Source organism: Diadema antillarum, unplaced genomic scaffold (assembly GCF_040938485.1).
Source record: "Diadema antillarum isolate AM-2024a unplaced genomic scaffold, OU_Dant_1.0 scf00000029, whole genome shotgun sequence".
Lineage (NCBI taxonomy): Eukaryota > Metazoa > Echinodermata > Echinoidea > Diadematoida > Diadematidae > Diadema > Diadema antillarum.
The window spans coordinates 856,190-876,817 of record NW_027270918.1 but is presented as its reverse complement, the minus strand read 5'-3'; the positions used below and the strand labels follow the sequence as shown (position 1 = coordinate 876,817).

Sequence of the window (20,628 nt, the reverse complement as noted above, 5' to 3'; positions counted from 1 at the left end):
TGATGAATCGTGCTCTGAGCAAATGGTAAACCATGCAATAGTGCATAGAATAGGGACAAAGAGACTGTCATAAGTTACTACATTTGTGCAATACACTTGGTAGAGTCTACTATGTTTAACAGTGTAGATAGAGGAAACCACTGCATTACATCAGTATAATGAGAAACAGGCAGTCTTGTATTTTGAAAAAAAACAAACAAACAATTATCTCTTTCGAGTTATCAACTGACCAACTTGAAGTCAAATAATAATAAAGAAACATAGCAAATGCTTTGCTTTTAATGGTTTCCATGTCTATTAGGGTATACTAGCAGGCATACTGTTGCAAACATATGATTGTAATTTTGTTCAGTATCTGCCACCCCCTCTACCTCTACCACCGCCCCTCCCTTTTCCACTACCCCGTCTGCCACCCCTCCCTCCACCCCCTTGACCCCCATAACCTCCCTGGCCCCCATAACCTCCCTGGCCACCACCATAGCCTCCCTGGCCACCATAGCCTCCTTGTCCTCCATATCCTTGTCCTCCTCCATAGCCTCCTCCTCCTCCACCACCATGTCCACCTCCATAGCCTCCCTGTTGGTTGCCATAGCCACCGCCTCCTCCATCATGGTAATTGTTGTGTCCTCTATATCCTCCACCTCCTCCTCCTCCTCCTCCTCCTGAATTCCAGTGTCCTCCACCACCACCACCGCCCTGGTTCCAGTTCCCACCCCCTCCTCCGCCCTGGTTCCAGTTTCCTCCTTGGTTCCAGTTTCCTCCTCCTCCTCCTCCTCCTCGTCCACCTCCTGACCAGCCTGAAGGACGAAAAAGAGATTATGGGCCGTCAAACTTTGAGATATTGGATTGCATATTTGAAATTTTGTTCAACTTAATGTTATTGCTGTTGTTCTCATAGTTTCTGTTTTTAAGTTCTTCTATCGCTTAGGTTCTAATTGTCAATAAAATTAAGGAACTGATCAAAAACTTTACTCCTAATCCTTGAATATTATTACATATAAATAGAGGGAAATACATACACCAGCTTATTTTACATCACTAAACTGCACTAAGGAGAAAACAAAGAAGAAGAAAGGAGGAGAAGAAGAATTAGCAGAAAAAAATAATAATAAAGGAAAAGGGGAAGAGAAAAGGGAGAGGATGAAGAAGAAGAAACAACTGTATAATAACTCTTCATAAATCACTGGACAAGAAAAAGAAAAAAAGAAATAATATATTTGGCACCCTTTTGAGGCATAGGCATAAAATTCAATCAAACGCGTAACTCACAAGTTACACAAACTGTTTCAACAAATAACAGCAGCTGATGCTATGATATTCTATAAGACATCCTAATATCACAATCATCTTTCCTCCAACCACACCCACATGAGATTCAATGTAACAGGACTGGGAACTTACCTCCCTGCACTCTGCCACCGCCTCTTCCACCTATAATGACAGGAAACGAAGAGGAACATCACTCAGTGTGAGGCTTATTGAAGTGCAAGCAGTACTGTTTCTCTACACTGTTTCTCTACTCTGTCGTTTCTCTCCAGTTAGTAGTGATAATGTGAATGACCATCAAACATTTGTTTTATTTGAATTTGGCATATTTTTCTCTACCTTAAAAGAAGAGATATTCACTGTTATCATGATATTATATCGGGGGAAAAAAATAATTTGCTTGATTATCTAATGGCATTGGTACCTGGGCCCTGTTTTATGAAGAGTTAAAATTGATTATATAGTTGATTTCAACTGTAAGTCTATGGCAGCCTGTGTGGTATTAAAGGAAATTCAAAATTGATTTTATCTTTTGATAAAACGGGGTCCTTGTCTGATAACCTACTGCACATAACACATCATCGGAATATTGTTGGGAAAGAAAAAAAAGATTTGAAGATAGCAGATAATTGACATGGAATTCCACAAGTCACAACCTGTAAGTCAGCAGGATTTTGCTGGCAAGCTCATAGCAATCTATATGATAACATTCTCCAGAGAACAGTCTGGTTTGGGGCATCCATTTGCTATTCGGTGTTCTCACATGCCATGGACCACAAAATACTGCATCCTTGCACACAAATACCTTTCTGGGGTGTGTTTCATGGCTCCCCAATACCTAAGCTGCTAAATGTAAAGTCATGTGTGTGTGTTTGGATTGGATTTCAAGTGTGTGATTGCAGAAGCATGGCATGAAAAACAATTTTGGTTACTCTGTGTGATATTTTCGGTCACTTCAGGGTGGTCCAATTTTTGGCTTACTGCATAGGATGTGGTCAAGCTTGATAGATCTATGACTGCCATGAGAGTGGTCAGTCCATTGTCCATACCTCTATGTCCACCTTCCTGTCTCTGCTTGAAAGCTGGCATCTCTGGTGGGGGTGGGGTGGCCTCCTGAGGCCGGCCCCCTCTGTCTGGCACCTGGAAATGGCGCAGGGGGTAGAGTCGTATATGAAGAGATTATGACAATGATATACTACTGTCATGAGGAATATCAGACGTGAGACGGCATATATTCATTTGCACTAGGAAAGGGGGAGAGAACCCAATTCAATATAGGAACATTACCGGACATTCTCCACAACAGGAACAGACAGAAATCAATAAAATATCAAGTATATATCAAATGAGGAACCCAGAGGATGCTAGGCTAGCAAAATAAAGCTTTCACGTACTGTAAACATCATACATTTTGCAGAGTTTTGATTTTTGTGAATTTCGAGAGTCTGGTGCTATTCCAAAATCTTAAACCACACAAAAATATTAATTATGATGACCCATCATGAATGCAACATACACTTGTGCATTTGTCTATCTATTGCTGCATTCCATAATAGTAAGTTTAACCACTCTAAAAATATTGGGAAGTCTCAATTTAAAAAAAAATTTAAAAAAATAAAAAATAGACAGGCCGCGAAATATATGGTGTACACATTTAACGTTTGAGGTGATGTAGTCTTCAGCATTAACACGTAGTGTGAAGGACCTTGAATGATAATGATAATGAGATTGAAGATTTAGAGCAGAAGTAATAGTATTCTTTATTTAAATTAGACAATTGCTGTGGCTTAGACTACAGACACATAAAACAATAAGGAATTCAGTTTCTCACCCTGCCCATTACGACTTTGTTGACGGAGGACTGTGTATTCTTCCTCACAGACCCACTGCTTGTCTTCTTCAACTTGGTCAGGTCTGGTGGACAACATGAGAAGAACATTTGTCACTCAAGTTCATTGTTGCCAGTGTGCACTTGAATTAGGATCTTAGGAATACATCTTTACGTCAGATTATTTGTCACTTTGGATTAGATGACGCAATATGATAGGGAAACTTTTCAACCGGTGTATCAGTTCTTTCATGTTGCCAGAATCTTCACAAATCCAACTTGTATATTAACTCTGAAATAAAAAGAACTCAACGCCACAGGTGTCACAGATTTCACATCAATCTCACTATTCTTCATCTAAATGATAACATATGAAGAGTCTGATAGCAAAACAAGTTAAATCTATTCTTGTCATGTCGAGACATTTGCTATTAAAGCTGCTAAAAACACAAAGAAAATAATAAGAAAATTTAGGACTTTTTAATCATGACTTCAAGAATATTCCTCATTAGGTCACAAATGAGGTATCACTGGAACACTGGAAAGGTTTTATTTTGCTCTATCTGATGATGGAATTACTTTAACAGGTTTTTGCAATCAAACTATTCAGGTATAGATAGAGACATATGGTTCAATGGTATTTCTCAATCATACTATGAAATTTGACAAAGAATGAGGGAAATACAGTAATAGTCAAAATGCAGTCTCTTCATCACAATCTTGTTATAACATGCATACCGAAACAGTCGAGCCTTTATCGTGTCAAAAATTCCTCTTGATATTATTCTTCCTTTCATGAAGATATTGTAGAAGTGGTAGAATCTTAGTAAAACAAACTGACCTTCTCTGGCGGTCATCATGCTGGCAATGGTGACCGTGCTCTCCGACGTCAACTCTTTCCTGCGCCTTCTGTACTCTGTGGAGAAGCTGTCCTGCTTGCTCTGTACAATGCAAGACAATCAAGAAACACATGAAAGAGTGTCAAGTACATAACCTGACAAATTATGGTTTCGAAATAATTGACCAAACAGTTGAATCTGTGCTTCTTTTGTGTATCAGCTCATGTTATCCACAATGTGGTTACAACCAATGTCATGAATTGGCAAAAAAAAAAAAAAAGTGACGCTTAATCTCATAGCCATCATATACTTTTATCCAAGTTTGATGACAATTCCACTCCTCTGTTTGTCTAATTGACTAAATTTATTAGAGTCAAGCTGAATGTGGAATAGCACCGCCATTTAATCTACTGAGAACAGATATAAAAGCGAGATACCTAAAGAGACAGAATGGATAAGAGAAAGGGTTAGAAGAAAGCGATCTTAAAAAGATCACTGGGAGTTCTTGGTCTTTTTTTGGCAAGTGATAGGGACTACAGACACAGTATTCAACAGATACACAGTCAGAGAACAAGAAAGTGACATAGATAAAAGGGTAAAAGGAGAGTAAAAGACGCTATGATTTTTCTTTCTGGGCAAGTCATTAGGTCGACAGCAGAAGAAGGAGAAGTAGTAGAAATACACACACACACAAATATGAACAAGCAAGCACACAAAAACTAATACAAGAGTTGAGTTCATCATGCCAAAGTCAAACAAACAAACATACTTTTCAACACAATCTCTTATTTTCTCCCCACCTGAACCGCTAAATATCAGCAACCAGACAGGCCATTATTACGCAAATGTATAAATTGAAAAAATTACCTACTGCAAAATCTTTTGGCACACAGCACCATGGATGTGTATACATTGTGATTGCTAAAAAAAGAAGAAATGTTCTTCTATTGTGTGTCCACTTGCCTTGACCCTGTCTGACCAGCCAAATGACTGGACGGTAACATCCAACCGCTTCAGCAACATCTGACGTCTGATGCTGTATTCTCTCCTCATTTGCTCATTGATAGAATCCAGGAGTTTCTGTGTGGAGATAATAATGAAGCAATGCACACAAAATACAAAATTTATATGACTTGGAGAATGATGGTGTTTTGTTTTGGGACTTTTTTTTTTTTAAAGAACAGAATTTAATAATGCTGTTTATTTCACTTCCCCTTGGTAGAAAATACAAAGTGACTGGTAATACAAACACGCACCCACTGGCCGGAGGTCAGGTTCCACTTGAAGAGGGGCTTGCCGATGCTGTGCGCGGAGTTGGCAATCATCGCCTTAAGCTGCGCCTCCAGCTTGGTGAAGAGCTGGACGGCTGTCACGTTGGGCGGAGGCTTGGACAGTTTCAGGCCAATGCAGATATTTTTCAGCTGCTTGCTACTGGATTTCCAGTTGGCCTGGCCAATGCAGAGACAGAAGATACAAGAATTAGAGAGAAAGAGTCAATTGAGGAGAACCTCTACAAATTTCATCTATTTTGAGTATAAGTTAAAGCCACTACAAAGAATTCAATGAACAATCAAAAAGAGTATTACAGTCCTCACTTTTTAAAGTTGGGCAGATTTGTCATACATATGAATTACAGTATAAGAACAAAAATGTTCATTCATACATTAATATAGACATAATTATATATCTAGAAAGGAATTATAAAGACATAGCCATATTTCTTCTTCTGAATGAGGCTAATTCAATTGGCATAACAAAATAACAATTTCACTGATCATCCCATTAGAGTTCAGAGAGGGAAAGTTGTGACAGCCCTCATTTCTTAAAGTTGGGCAGATTTGTCGTATATCACAATTACAGTCTTCATAGTTTAATTCAATTCATATCATTCTGATCTCATCAAAATGTATCTGGCTGATGAGCTTGAAAATTGAATTCAATATGGAGGGGGGGGGGGCTTACATCTTCTGGAGGTGGCTTGGGTGCCTTTGTCGGGTTCCTTGCAAAAACCATCTTGGCTGCTTGCAATTCAGCTGTAAGAAAACCTTGAGACACAAACAATGCACATAGTGTCATTAATCCCTAATGTGCTTGGTTCATCACTAGAAACACACGCTAGAGTATCTCCTTTGCTGAATGGCATAGATGTCTGGAAACTAACTACGAATGAATAGAAATTCCTTTATTCCTAAAATCCCTATTGTGTCATTATGGCCTTCCTAATGGACTTTGGCACATTGCTACACCTGAGTGGGCTTGCTACCTTTACATTTAGGCCAGGTTTGACAAATCACTGAATGAACATGAAAATGTTTGCCGTGTTCAGCTAGGTACCTGGGCGCACCAAGGATCAGCACATATTGTAGGCAAAATAAAGTGGCAAGCGATCGGGTATCAGGCAAAAACGGAAATGCACCATTTTTTCAAAGTGGTGTATCAGATATACATGATATTCAACGGGTGCTTTCTGCCACATGGACTTCTAATAAATTAGAAGTTGCATAATTACAGTAAATAAAATACAAGCACTGTCAGATAGGGCAGGTATAAAATTGCTCTATCAAGCAACAGTTGAATATTAAAGAAGCTGTGGGGATACAAAATGATTATATCCCAGACGAGTTCATTACCTAGGAGACAAAGTCTGTTGAACTTATTGCCAAGTCTGTTGATCATCTCTCCTTCAGTGAGGACCTTGTAAGGGCAGTGTAGCTCCTTGAGGAGACCGCTCAGCTCAAGCTCAAACGTGTCTGCATCTTCAGCACCTGTAGAGAGAGAGGGAATTCCAGCTTCAAATCAGTAAAGGATTTCCTTAATTACCAAGAGAATAAAAGAACAGAGCAAGTGTCTACATTATGTCCTCAGTATTTGTGTTGTGAGTCTTTTCTCTTGTACTCTGTGTGTGAGTAAAATGTATCACAATTTGTATATTATCATGTTAATGGACTCCTAATTACAAGTTGTACTTCTTACAGTCCATGGATATCATTCACTTATAGTGTTATATATTAACATTCGTGTAATACAATGTAATTATCACATCAAATTTTTATTCAGCACTGTTCATAATTGTTACTTTCTATTAAGCAATGAATGATTGGTGCTCATGAATTGAAAATGATTTTAATTTAATCTAAGTGAAAGAGCACCAGTAAAAAAGAAGAAAAAAAAAGAAAAGTTTTTTCTGAGCTTGACAGACATATATCCTAAGGTATGAAAAGAAAAAACTAACAAAACAGGAACCACAGTTCCACCATCTAGAAAACAGTGATTTGTTTGTTTAGTAAAAGAACTCATCTTGAGATACAACTGTACACCTACAACATGCAGATGTAAGTTTTGCTCACTTGTGCAATCATTTTCATCTGTTTAAGATCCAGTCTACATTACATACAATTGTTATGCGTAGACATTGCAGTTTTCCTTTTCTACTGATATGTCAAGGTCAGATTGAATTAACAGTCCAAGAGGTCCCCAGTTATCAACTCTCACAAGCAGTGCTCCATGCAATGCAACAAATAATGGAGGTATAGGCAACAGACAAGAGAGTTCATTGCATGATGCAATAAGTATCTCAGCAGCACCACAGAATCTCCATTTATAAATCCACTGACATATCATGATATTAACTTCTACAGAGTGATATTCGGGTGACTATCTGGACTCATAGGGGAATGATCCCAAATATAATGTGGATTGAGTAAATTATGTAGTGCTATTAGTACAACACATCAGTGACATTTGAAGAAAATCAGACAATCCGTTCAAAAGTAATGAATTTTTTTGAAATTTTGGTGCTACCGGTAACCATTGAAGGATTCATGAGCAAACTACAAAAATTCAGTGAGGACAAAAATACAAAGAGAATCCCACAAAATGTCATTTTTACGAAAAGCAGAAATTCCTTTTAGACTTGTGATTGACATATATGTAAAGGGCAATGTTATTCTCCCTGCTTTTTGAAAGAGGTAAGCCAAGCGTTCTTTCATTATGCTAGAAAAATGAAAATATGTTCAATTCTATTCACATCATCACTAAATACAGGGTTCGAAATTGGCGATGGTCCGCTGGCCATTGGCCACCCAAAATCACGTCGGACTAGCCAAAAATCATAAAATTCTGAAGTTACTAGTCCGTCTGGCTAGCCAAAATATTGCTTCAGTGTCAAAATTGATTCTAAGTAGTCCGCCTGGCTAGTTTAAAAAAAAGTTAAGTGCGACCCCTGAAATAGACAAATAGCCATGGTCCACTGAGTACCAGATCTCAAAGTCGGCACTTGCTAACACAGAATACTCAGCCATACCTGTGCTATCAAAATGAGCAATGATGTCAAACATCAACAGAGATATATATCAGTACTTCCCACAACTCGCTGTCCTTTAAATTTACATTAAGTGTAACTGAACCCAACACATATTGGGGAAAAAATTTGTGCAACCTCGATGCAGTTTGGTCGAGCTGAACATGAAAATATATCCGCATTGCGCTATGCATATATTTGCTTACTTTGAGTTGGGGATACGGATGCTTCAAGTTCACACAGGCTGCAGAGCTGTGCAGAGAGCCATGCCACCACGCCAGTGAAGTCTGGGGAACTTGGTCCAGCCTCAACAGCTGATAGGAACAGGTTCTCAGTGAGGAGAGGCCCATCGTATCTAAAGAATGCATGTGAGATAGTTAATTAAATGCTTCGATTCTCTTTCCATGAATGCTTAATGGCAAAAATAACAACTAAATTTCTTTTTTTAATGCAGTAGCCTATAAAGCCTACTAGTAAGATCTGTGAGATTTGTAAGATTTTATCGACTCCATTGACCCCCTCTCGGGGTATGAGAGTACAAACATATTTACAAAAATGTAAGTAATAATGTACATGTACTATGTATATGTGAAAATAACAGATATGAATAAACATGTTTACAAATCAAGGCATAAAGGATGTTTAACTACTCTACCACTATATCATATGTACACACATTCACATCTACTTTACTTTCTACAAAACTACTCTTTCTTCTTTGGTTATGAAGAAAACTGAAACATAATCATTCTGACAAATTTGGCTAGTTTTTTTTTTCTTTTTTCAAATGGCAAGCATTAGCTGAATTGAATAGTTTGGCCATATGTAGAGCACTTGGTCTACTAGCCGTCAAGCTACTAGGTAAATACACTGTACATTAGTCTCTCTTTGTGCAAAAAAGGGACAAACAAAAATATGAAGAAATTCATCCCCTATATCTGCACACACCACAGATCTCTAGCCAGGTACAGTGTGTAATGTTAAAGGTTGTAGGCCTACATACACAATGTATGATTGAATGTCTAGAATCTAATGCATAGATAAATTTGCAAATGACAAGGAGTTGTCAACTGGTACGATTAATATACTGCCATTTCAATATTTTCAACACTATTATACTGATTTATTACCAAAAAAATCAGAATTTTGAGTTAAAAAATCACAAAGATTCCAACAAAATCGGAATGGTTGGCAGGTATGTTCTGCACATGTGTGAGAAAATTATTTCCATTGTTCAACCTGGGTCCAGTCTGGGATCGCCGAGATGAGGCTGCGTCATCTAACAAGCTTTCGCGTTGCAGATCTCCGATCTAAATCTATACTCAAAAGCTTGCTATGTTAGAAGTGACAGAACCCATTGCCTTAGCCCTACCTAATCTCACCAGCGACCCCAACACACACTGGTTACAGCATCCCGGATGGCTAGTAACTGATCAGTGGGAATCAGTGGGAATGCTGGGGGATGATTGTTCCAATCCTTGTGGGATTCATTTAAGAGTACATTATGTATCTATTGTTGTGTGAAAATTATGTAATTCAGAATGGTCTCATATTCAAGTAATGTGCAGTTTAATGTTTCCAGGATAGCATGCCTGTACAGTGACGCCAATGACGGGGCATTAACTGCACATTACTTGAATATGACACAATTCTGAAGCAAATAATTTTCACACAACGGTTTCACGGTTTCACGGTATCACGGTTGAAAAGCTCCATCCGGAACATCACTCAACGTTGATAGCGGTCTGTGAGGGAACGGTATCTAATCGAGCTGGGTGCTCTTTAGCTTTTGTTTGAATATCATTGAGTCCTTGATGGAAATTAATGAGTGGGGGAGGGAGTTCCAATCTTTGGCAGATTTGGGGGGAAAAAAGCAATAGATATGAGGTATTATGACTAATGTACTCTTAAATGAATCCCACAAGAATTGGAACAATCATCCCCCAGCATTCCCACTGATTCCCACTGATCAGTAATACTAGCCATCCCCTTTGGCTTTTTAATCAAGCCCTACCCTGATTAAATGGGTAAATCTAGATTTCTATTGTCTAGAATCTACATTTTACTGATTAAAAAAGGACTTTTCTAAATTCTAACAGTAAATACACACGTTAATAAATTGAAAGGTTAAAATAAGATGAACATCGTTGACGTTGGATCTTGAAAACATAACAAGTTACATTGAAGGTGAGCATGACAGAGTTTGGCTTGGACATCGAACATTGTAACAACATGTTTGAGGGCAATCCTGGGATTTAGGGGGCCAATTAGGCATCTACCTTTAGCACAGCTCCCCCCCCCCCCCCAGCATATTGCCCAAGTGTTAATTTCAAGGCCTAAAATTTAATTTCAATTGTGAAGGTCTCACCCTAAATCATCCAAGCTGTCCAAGATGTCACATTCCTGGGCGCTCAGAGATCCCATGCTTGATTCGATTTTAGGCCTACACGACAAATTTGCTGGGGTGGCAGGAGATGGTTGATTCAGCAAGATTTCTGGCTTTGAAAAGTAGGATCTGTAGGCCTACTGCTCTGTACCCTATCCCGGCCTGCTGGACTGGACCTGGTAAAAACAGCACCGCTATACCCCGACACCGACTGACTGAGCTGAGTTGAGTGCAATATGCATGAGCACTGAAGTATAAATTGGATGGATGTGATGTGATGTGATGTGGTACCTGCGTGTGCAGTCAACATAGATGGCAGTATTCCAGACTGGTGCATGGAAGTGTGAAAATGGCATCTTTGAAGGAAACAGTGGCGATGTATCAAAGTTTGAACAAAGAATGGAAGAAGAAATCTCCAGATTTAGCAAAATGTGGCGATATCCTCAGTAAGCTGAAAGTGAGTATATCATATGCAAGCATTTTATACCCCTCTCTCTCTTTGTCTGATCGTTTATATGCGATAATAGTTGGTGTTGTGAAAAGCTGACTCACTGTTTCCCGTAGTCCCATGTACTTTAAAATTTGTGTGAAACGACAGATCAATCGCTGGTAAGAATCTAGCTATCTAACGTTAGGCCATCATTATCATGATAGCATTGATTGATAAGCAGAGTGATAAGCTGGTCTAAATTCTATTTTCTGATACTTGAAGCTTGTCAGAGATATGCAAGGTTTGTTGTTATTTGTAAAGAACACAGGAAATTTAGTTGTCTGAATAGTTAGTAGGGCTAGGGGCCTAACCCTTCAAAGTTGGCAAATCAGTCTAATGACTAACTGTTACGTTATAGTCGTTAGAGACGGTTTTGACCGACAAGTCTGTGTAATTCCTGGAAAAACTTCTCATTTATAATAATGACATTTGCTGGGTCAGTTTTTCGCTTCTTAGACAGACACCATTGATACATACTCCATTGCGACAGTTTCCACCGTTCTGGCTGAAACGCAACTTCGACCCAGTTCCCCCTGCATAAAAATGGTTATTATTATTTTTTTCCAGCTTGGTTTTCAAACCAATATGGACAAAATATATACAAGATTAATCAGTAAACATTTCGACTCACCTCTTCCACTGTTTCCTCCACTTCTATGGCAAGCCAAATGCTCATTCACAATATTACGAAGTTAAATTTAGTGCTCGAACAACTTACTAGTAGTAGTACTTTAGTCAATAAACGTAAGTGTACCGATATAGTGATTGTATGGAGCATTTGGCTTGCCAGAGATGTTCGTGCGCTCATTTTTCAAACGAAGGCAGCGATGAATTGGGGAGCGCTGCAAAGGAGTGGAGAAAATAATAAGTTTTTCGCGGAATTAGACTGTAGACAGACTTGTCGGTCAAGAGACGGTAGAGTCTAGGTCTCTATGATCATGATGATTGGTACAGTAGATCTAAATTCATTATGTAATTTAATAATTTAATAGTGTTTATTAGTGTGAAATCTAACAATAGAGTTATAATTGTTCAGTTCAATGTAAATGAAGGACTGTTTTCTAACCGAACAAAAACTTGGATACCCTATAGTATGGTGATGGGGTGTCCAAGTTTTAATACGTTGGGGAAAATCCTTCACTTACATTGAACTGAACATGCAACTACAGAAATTAGTATCATTCATTGGGAAGCTTCATGTTTCTAAATAGACAGAAGAATCTGTCTGTGTGGAGGAGTTTTTTATCTGGGTTTTTTTTTTTTTACATTTATGGCTCTCCTCTGTATAAGAGGATTCCATAAAGCCAGATGCAGTCTTCGCTGAACATATTCCCGACAAGATACAGACCGATCTTTTGGTCAATGTTTCTGTCAGCTCCGATCTTCAGAATGACCAACCTACTTTATTTGTAGACCCTATGCAAGTTTTAGTACTTTCCTCTGCAAAGTTCAATACCCAAATGATGAGTAATATCTACTGTATTCTATTTTTTTTTTTAAAGGACAAGTTCACCTTCATAAACATAAGGATTGAGAGAATGTAGCAATATTAGTAGAACACATCATTGAAAGTTTGAGGAAAATCGGACAGTCCGTTCAAAAGTTATGAATTTTTGAAGTTTTTGTGCAGTAACCGCTGGATGAGAAGACTACTGCAGTGTGTGAAAAACTTAGATGTCACATGCGTACAACAATATAAGGAAAATATAAAGAGAATTTCACAAAATTTCATCTTTTGAAAAAAGTACACATTACCTCGACTCGTTACCGACAAATGTTATGGGTAATATTATTCCCTCTGCCTTTAGAAAGAGGCAAGTCAGGTGCTCTTTTATTATGCGAAAAAAGTGAAAATATGTTGAATTTTCTTTATATTTTCTTTATACTGTTGTACGCATATGACTCACAAGCTGTAGTAGTCTCCTCATCCAGCGGTTCCAAAACAAAAATTTTAAAAATTCATAACTTTTGCATCGATTGTCCAATTTTCCTCAAACTTTCAATGATATGTTCTACTAATATTGTTGCATTCTCTCAATCCTTATGCTTATGAAGGTGAACTTGTCCTTTAAAGAACACACACACACACACACACACACACACACACTCTTTTTATCTATTTTTTCCATACGCATTCCACTGGAAAGATTATCGAAAAAAGAAGCACAAGGTCTAAGGATGCTTAAATGTGACCCGCTACAACAAAATGATCCTAAAGTCGGGCGAGGTCGATTATTTGAAAATTGCATGACACAATTCCCTAATCTTTCTGCTTTAAATTGATATATAACACGTCTCATAAAAATAATCGGCTGCGGAGATACAATTGTATCAATGTTTAAAAGAGAGCATGTCAAGACGTCTGGGAAATCACTGTTTCTAGAAAAGCGCCCTAAAAGTTCTCCTTGCGACGCAATCACAATCAAGAGACACGCAAGTCAGTATTCACCTCCGGACAATAGAAGTTAAGCCCTAGCAACCCCCGAAATGCTCATTCAAACACAGCGTCGGCGGTCTCCTCACCGACCAATCAGTGACCAGGATGTCAGGAGAAGTGGCTAGGCATAGCGCAACCCGCCCGCACGCACCAGTCGACTGGGCAGTGTGCGAGCTTCACGCTTCGGTTAGCGGCAAGCAGCAAACTGACCAATGAGATCACTCTGGTCGTTGTTAGGGGCGGAGCCTATGTGTGGCGCTCAATCCAAATGTTCGAACCAGTTTCTGCTTCGTTGAAACGCCAAAAAAACATGGCCCAGAAAAACGCTATTTTTTGGTCTTTCCTTTCATCATTTTGCTTCAAAATTTCGACAGATGATAGAAGACATGTCAGACTCTAATAATATGTCAAATTCAGAAAATCGTAAGTTTTGACCGATTTTGATGCTCTAACTTCAAACTCGATTTTCACTGCTTCGACCGTGCACGACTTTAGGACTATTTTGTTGTAGCGGGTCACAAATCATCTATTTCAGGTCTTTGAATTGTACCAAGATATGCAATCTTTATTATCATTTGTAATTTACCTCTGCAAATTTCAATAGCCAAACAGTGATTAGTGACTTCTTTCCAATTTAGTTTTTCTAGTTGCAGTTTATAATACAGAAATATGGTATCACTGGAAAGCTTGGGAAAAAAAAAAAGAAGCACAATGGTGCTTAAATAAATCAGCTTTATCTTCAGATTTGACCAAGATTTGCCAGTTTTATTGTTATTTGTGGTACTAATTTTTTTATAGTTCCAAAGCAAAACATTGAGTAATGACTCTTTTCTGATAATACATACATGTACTAAAAAAATTTTAAAGGGTGTGTACAGTTCTGGTCGAGGTGAGGATAAGCTTTTTATGTTTTGCGAGATATTCAGAAACCACTCTATGAGATGTCAAAGAGCATGCAATTCTAAGGGTTATCAAAAGTTTATTTGATGAAAATCGGTTTTGAAATGGCTGAGATATCCAAAAACAAGGTGAAACAAAGAGATCCTAATAAAGTTGTGGCATGTCGCCTTTTATTATTATCACTTTTTTGGATATCTCAGCCATTTGAAAACCAATTTTCATCAAACAAACGTTGAATCCTTTTTAAAATGACATGCTCTTTCATATTTCATAAGAGGTTTCTCATTATCTCACTTAAGAATGTTCAAAACATGAATCCCCACCTCAACCAGTACTGTACAGTCCCTTTAAAACTTTTTTTTTTCAGTTGCAGAGTATAAATTTGGTATCCTTCCAAAGCTTGTCAGTAAAGAAATATGTACATGTTAATTTGTAATACACCTCATTTCAAAACTCACACACAAATTCATATTTCATTTGTTGATGAAGACAAAAAGAAAAGTTATCAAACTATTCATTGATTAAAAAAATTGATAGTATAAATCAAGATAGAGCAATTATTGGAAAATGTATCCAAAAAAAAAATGTTGATGCCCCTAACTTTGTCATTCTTTGATCTTCTGTACAACATGCAGTCTGCTCACCTCACAGCTTTTTCCAATTTCTGTCTGCAGCTGGCATTGCTGAATTTGTCATTTCTCCCAACAAGCAGCAGTCAACCCAGTCAAAAGGAACTCCTTATTGCAAGTGAGTTATGTTGGTGGTGTTGTGTTGTGTTTATTTGTTTTTGTTGTTACTGTTTGTTAGAGCAGTGATAATACGACCTTTGACATAAATTGTAACAATGTATGTAGACTAGTGATGTGTTTTCTCTCCTCTGCATTAAGCAGAAAGAAGAAGTTTGAACAGCTGTAGTTTCACAGATGGAAATATACTTCTGCATATGTATCATGATGATGTCAGTTAGTAGCCTGTTCTGTTTTTAACCTTTGCTTGCTCCTTGTACATATAAGGACCATCTTCCCTGTTAAATTTTGCTCGATTTAATTTCTAATACATCATGTAAGGTTGCTGTAGATTTGAAACCCTTATCCCTGTTCAAGTTCAGTACATGTATACTTTTACGTGTTCTCTAAGGCCAGGGCCCTGTTTTATCAAAAGATAACACACAGGCTGCAATATACATGTTGTACATATGATAGAAATCAACTTTATGATAAAAAATTTAACTCTTCTTAAAACAGGGCCTGATCATATTGAAATTTTAGAAATTCAGACTTCAGAGTGAGCAGGTGACCTCATGACCTACAGCCTGCTAGCAACTTTTTGATGGGAATATGGGTAAAAAATCTAGCAAGCAAAACAAAACAAAGGAAACAAACAATTATATTTACCAACTCTAGTTGAATGGAAATGTTTGGTGAAGAGGAAATGTATTATTCTGTCATCACTAGAAATGTGCAAATTGTCACTCCTGCTTGAGACTAGAAACAAACCAGGGGGTGTGTCACAGAGAATTTAAGTTCATCATAAAACTTAAGATGAACTAAAGATTATTGTGTGCCATTGGTTTCCTTGTTCACTTTTACTTTTGAAATGTTTTCAGAATTGACTTCAAATTGTTATGAAAATTTGCAGAAAAATACCTTCATCTCTAATTTCATTTTGTATATTAATGGCTGCATGAAAGTATTAAAACTTGTCATTTTAATTTTTGGAAGTAAGAATATCGTTGAAGACACATACTTCATGCCATAATTTTTAGTCAATCTTAAATTGTGTATATATCCATTCTTTTATTTATCCATTCTGTTTATTCTTTTCTTTATCCATTTGTTTGTTTATTTATTTATTGCTTTTAAGGCATTACACTGTATGTAATTTTTCTCTCTTCATCTTGTATTTCCGTAATACTGTGTTCTGTATTTTTGCACTGAGCAACATGTAGACCATCCATCAAAAGTAAATGTTAACCTCTATTTCTTCATGTGTGTGGCAGGAGAAGTGCTGGAAATTGGGGTTAAATGGAGTGTGAGCGTTCGGGACGTTCAGAGCTTTGAGAGATACATGGCACAACTCAAACCATACTACTTTGACTTCAGGTATGTACAACAACTGACAATGACCATAAATACAGTTGGTTTCTATGTGTGTTTTGTAGGGATATAGGGGGATTGGAATATTGCTTAAAGATCACCGTCTTACATGTAGAAGCAAGGATGAAACTGATAATATTCCAGAGCAAGACAATATCAGTCAGAATCAATTAAGTTGTATCATTTCTTACATTATTTATGTGGTTATTGTTACTGAGTTTTCAAGATGTGATTACGTGCCTTTTACGTAGTAGGATTGGCTTTGTAATGTTATCGAATTAATTTTTTGTGTGGCTATTTGTAAGAGTTATGAATGTTTACTTTTATTAGAAACTGATTGTTTAGGGGGGGTTTTGTGTGGACAAATTAACATATCAAATGAGTTTTTGAGTTGAGAACATTCCAAGCACATTTAGTTGTTTTTAACAAAGTGACGTATTCAAACTTAAACATGTTTGATATCTAAACGTTTATGTATTAGTAGGCTTTTATTAGTTAAAAGTACGTATTGTAAAGTGGTTTGAAAACTGTAACATTGTAGAAAAGCACCTTGTCAACAACAAAGTACTGATATTTAGGCATAGTGTTTCAGTCTAGTTGATAATTTTGTAGAAAACTTTGTAGGTTGAAGTTGAAAATCAGTTAATGTTGTCTGATTACCAACCATCCATTAACAATGCATATGAGCAATATGATAGCAATATACAGACTGTAATGGGACATTTCCTTTGTTTTCTGTCATTGTTTTGTTCTGTTTGTTTTTTCAACATTCAGGGAGAGTATGCCAGACTCACCATACAGATATGAGCTGCTCGGTCTGAATCTCCTCAGGTTGCTTGCACAGAACAGATTAGCAGAATTCCACACAGTGAGTTTTCAGGCAAAGTTCTGACATACAGAGAGTTCAGTCTCAATATTCAGAAACAACATAATGTTATTATGCACCAATATTTGCTTAACAAACCCAAATATCAAAATAGAATTAAATCTTTGATTGTGTTTCCTGTATAATTTGATAAGCATCTAAAGATCATAAAAAATGGAACTGCCTGAATTCGACTCCGAATTGCAAGATATTTTTGTGTTACGCAGTGTGTTTATAGTTTGGAATTTGATTATCGTTGGTGATTTAGTAAATGGCAGATGTCAACTTTTACAGCTTGGACATACAGTTTAAATTAATGATTTGCATCATTCCATCTTACTTGAAAACTCTTCATAGTCAGTTGCGCAAACCGTAGTTACCCACTACAAGTTACCCACTACAAGTTTTCCACAATCAATTTATGTACAGATTGTACAGAAGTTTTGTAAAAATATGGATTGTTTTAAGACTGATGAGTTTTTTCCTGTTTTGTTTCTATTTTTTCTTTTTCTCCAGGAGCTTGAATTATTACCTGCTAAGGACATACAGAGCAATATTTACATCAAACACCCTGTGTCCATGGAACAGTACCTCATGGAGGGGAGCTATAACAAGGTGGGTTTCCCATTGTAGGCACATACTTGCTTTCTTCATTTCTTCTCTTCAACGAATGTAAATGCTTAAGGTATCTTTCCATACTCGCAAGATCGAGAAATGTATGTTTCACATGTCAGTGCATTTTATTGGCCTTTGGTCAAAGGATGTTGAATGCAGCACTCTTACCAACTAAGTATTCTGTAGCAAACTTAATTTCTTTCTGGGTAAGACCTTGCAATGCTCTGCCAGTGAGGACAACTTTCCCCATAGATATTGCACATACAATCCGCAATCAAATGTTGTCATCTACATGGCGACATACACTGTCCATATCCCACATTTGTGTCTCATCATGTATTTCTTCACTTCTCTCCAATCTATGATGGTCAATCTTTCCCTCTGGTCCTCCCCCCTCTCTTCACAACAACAGGTGTTTCTGGCCAAGGGCAACGTTCCGGCGGACAGCTACCGCGTCTTCATGGACATCCTACTGGAGACGATCCAGCGGGAGATCGCCGCCTGCGTGGAAAAGGCCTACACAAAGATTTCCATCCAAGAGGGCGCCAGACTCCTGTTCATCACCTCTCTGCCAGACGTGAAGACCTTTGCCAAAGAGGTGAAGTGCCCGCTGTACCCCACATTCTGACTTGCATTGGTGTGCATTGGCCAGTGTGTGACCAAAAGTTGTATTCTTGCTAGAATTGTCTCATATTTCATATGTAATGACACGCACCTAATAAAGAGCCAGCGTGTCACTTGTACACAGATTGAGTACAATCACAGAAATAGATATTATGACATAAAATATTACGTATAATATCCATAGCATATTTACGTCTCTGTAGAATATAATACTTGTGTAAATTATAGTGTTGTTAGAGCTTGTGAGGGCCACTTGTCAATAATAGAAACCCATCAGCTGGCATAAGCTACTTCGTACTATTGTATTGTAGTACACAAGCAGAGATGACTTACTCTAAAACACGATATATTCGTGGCATGAAAATTTCGCGAATTGGAGCCGACAGCCTTTCTCGCAGCATGAAATTTTCACAACTTGCCACTAGCATATGCATATTGTGTAGGCAAGAACTTTTGCGTGCATTTAATTTTGCGAATGTTGCCGCTCGCGAAATTCACAAAATTAAAATGCATGCGAACATTCCTCATTTTACAGTACCTTGCTGGTACTTGGTTTGTTTTACTTTTATGTATTTTGATATAACACTGCTACTTTCTTTGTATCAATTTTGCACTTCTTCTCCCACTTCTTCTTTTTTTTTGCCACAAACTCATGCAGTAATATAATGTTATGAAAGTTTAGCAAATTGAGTAGATAGCTTGTTGGGGGGGGGGGGGAGACGTTCCAAAAACCCTAGGAAATTACTCTGGCAGGTTAGGGAATCCAATGGTGAAATTTGTAGTGGTCATAATTGCACCTTGCGGGTTATTGCATCTATTTGGCAGAGCTTTAAACTTGCCAATTTCTGCTGAAAAGCATGTAGATGATTTCTTATGTAGGAACCGAGACCATTATCGTGATAGAAGATTATAAAGCTGTGGCCCTTACCTAGGATGACATTATGTGGAAATGTCCTTTGTGTATGACCTTTGACCTGTTACTCCTCTCTCCACACACAGAGGGGCTGGGAACTCGGCAGCGACAACTACTTTCACTTCAAGGAGGACAAGAAGGCGGATGACGTCATCCCATCCTACGAACTGGCGCTGCAGGCTATAGACTACGCCAAGGAGCTGGAGATGATTGTATAATGATGGAGGGGGGACTGGGGAATCTCTGTACAGTGTATTTATAATGTAGAGCCTCCTTCTCTGTATTTTTTTGAGTTGTGCCGCAACAAACGCGCTCAATGTGTTTGAACCGATCCCAGCTTTTCAGCAGCATGCTGCATGTTGATTTTCCACGGCAAGAAATCTGTCTCGCATTGCTGGAAGGACCTTCTTGCATTCTCTAAATTTTGGCTCACATAGTGTCCACTGAGAAGCCAAAGACTTGTCTGGTATTTTGTACCCTTCTTGCTCTCAAGAAAACGATTTTGTATCATTTTGATGCTCTCTCAATTGTGCTCCGTCAGATTTGATGACAACCGCAGGGGGAAGTTTTCCGTCACTTTAACCTTCGCAATGCTCTATTCACCAACTAGCACATCAGCCCGCATGCTTGGCTGCAACTTGAGAAGCATTCTTTCAAGCATTGGGTTAATTTCCCCCAAACCTTAACAAAATGCAAACAGCCAGGCATAATGAGATGGTCCCATTTGGAGAACATCATAATGCACATGGAAATACTGAGATATTCTTAGAACATCTGCGATGAATGGCCAGCAAAAAAAAAAAATGCACGTGAAGGATCAAATGCAAGTAAAAATGGATCCAAGCAGAGGCCTGTCAGTGAAAAATTGACTCTCAGGCTGTGGACCTGATTGTATTATAAGCATTGTCAAATCATTTGCAAGTCATACCATTTGCAAAGTGGGCACTCTTTCATTCAAATATTTTCTTCAGAAAAAAAAAAAAAATCAGTTGCAGATTATTGCAAATTTCTGTGATGCGTCAAAAGTTGTCTCGCCAAGTTGAGCTGTGAAACCAATTGTTTTGTATAA

At 37.9% G+C, this 20,628-nt stretch overlaps 2 protein-coding genes across 2 annotated transcripts; one reads left to right on the top strand and one right to left on the bottom strand.

Moving 5' to 3' along the window:
- Positions 1-348: 348 nt before the first annotated feature.
- Positions 349-10,725, bottom strand: LOC139739459 (protein FAM98A-like). Its single transcript, XM_071650069.1, has 11 exons — positions 10,602-10,725; positions 8,440-8,588; positions 6,564-6,698; positions 5,896-5,978; positions 5,190-5,381; positions 4,897-5,013; positions 3,936-4,035; positions 3,098-3,180; positions 2,316-2,406; positions 1,402-1,431; positions 349-797 (listed from the first exon to the last, which is right to left on the bottom strand). The coding sequence occupies exons 1-11, from the start codon at positions 10,655-10,657 to the stop codon at positions 349-351; spliced, it is 1,485 nt and encodes a 494-aa protein (XP_071506170.1). The 5' UTR covers positions 10,658-10,725.
- A 243-nt stretch (positions 10,726-10,968) lies between these two features.
- On the top strand, positions 10,969-19,822 carry LOC139737835 (26S proteasome non-ATPase regulatory subunit 8-like). Its single transcript, XM_071648512.1, has 7 exons — positions 10,969-11,076; positions 15,121-15,193; positions 16,446-16,548; positions 17,317-17,410; positions 17,924-18,022; positions 18,435-18,620; positions 19,646-19,822. The coding sequence occupies exons 1-7, from the start codon at positions 10,969-10,971 to the stop codon at positions 19,775-19,777; spliced, it is 795 nt and encodes a 264-aa protein (XP_071504613.1). The 3' UTR covers positions 19,778-19,822.
- The last annotated feature ends 806 nt before the right edge of the window (positions 19,823-20,628 follow it).

Coding starts and splice junctions, on each gene's coding strand:
- LOC139739459 (XM_071650069.1), bottom strand. CDS start 10,657: ATGGGATCTCTGAGCGCCCAGGAATGTGACATCTTGGACAGCTTGGAT. Junction 4,036..4,896: donor GCTGGTCAGACAGGGTCAAG/GCAAGTGGACAC, acceptor TGCATTGTACAG/AGCAAGCAGGACAGCTTCTC. Junction 798..1,401: donor CGGTGGCAGAGTGCAGGGAG/GTAAGTTCCCAG, acceptor TTCGTCCTTCAG/GCTGGTCAGGAGGTGGACGA.
- LOC139737835 (XM_071648512.1), top strand. CDS start 10,969: ATGGCATCTTTGAAGGAAACAGTGGCGATGTATCAAAGTTTGAACAAA. Junction 15,194..16,445: donor AAAGGAACTCCTTATTGCAA/GTGAGTTATGTT, acceptor TGTGTGTGGCAG/GAGAAGTGCTGGAAATTGGG. Junction 16,549..17,316: donor CCATACTACTTTGACTTCAG/GTATGTACAACA, acceptor TTCAACATTCAG/GGAGAGTATGCCAGACTCAC.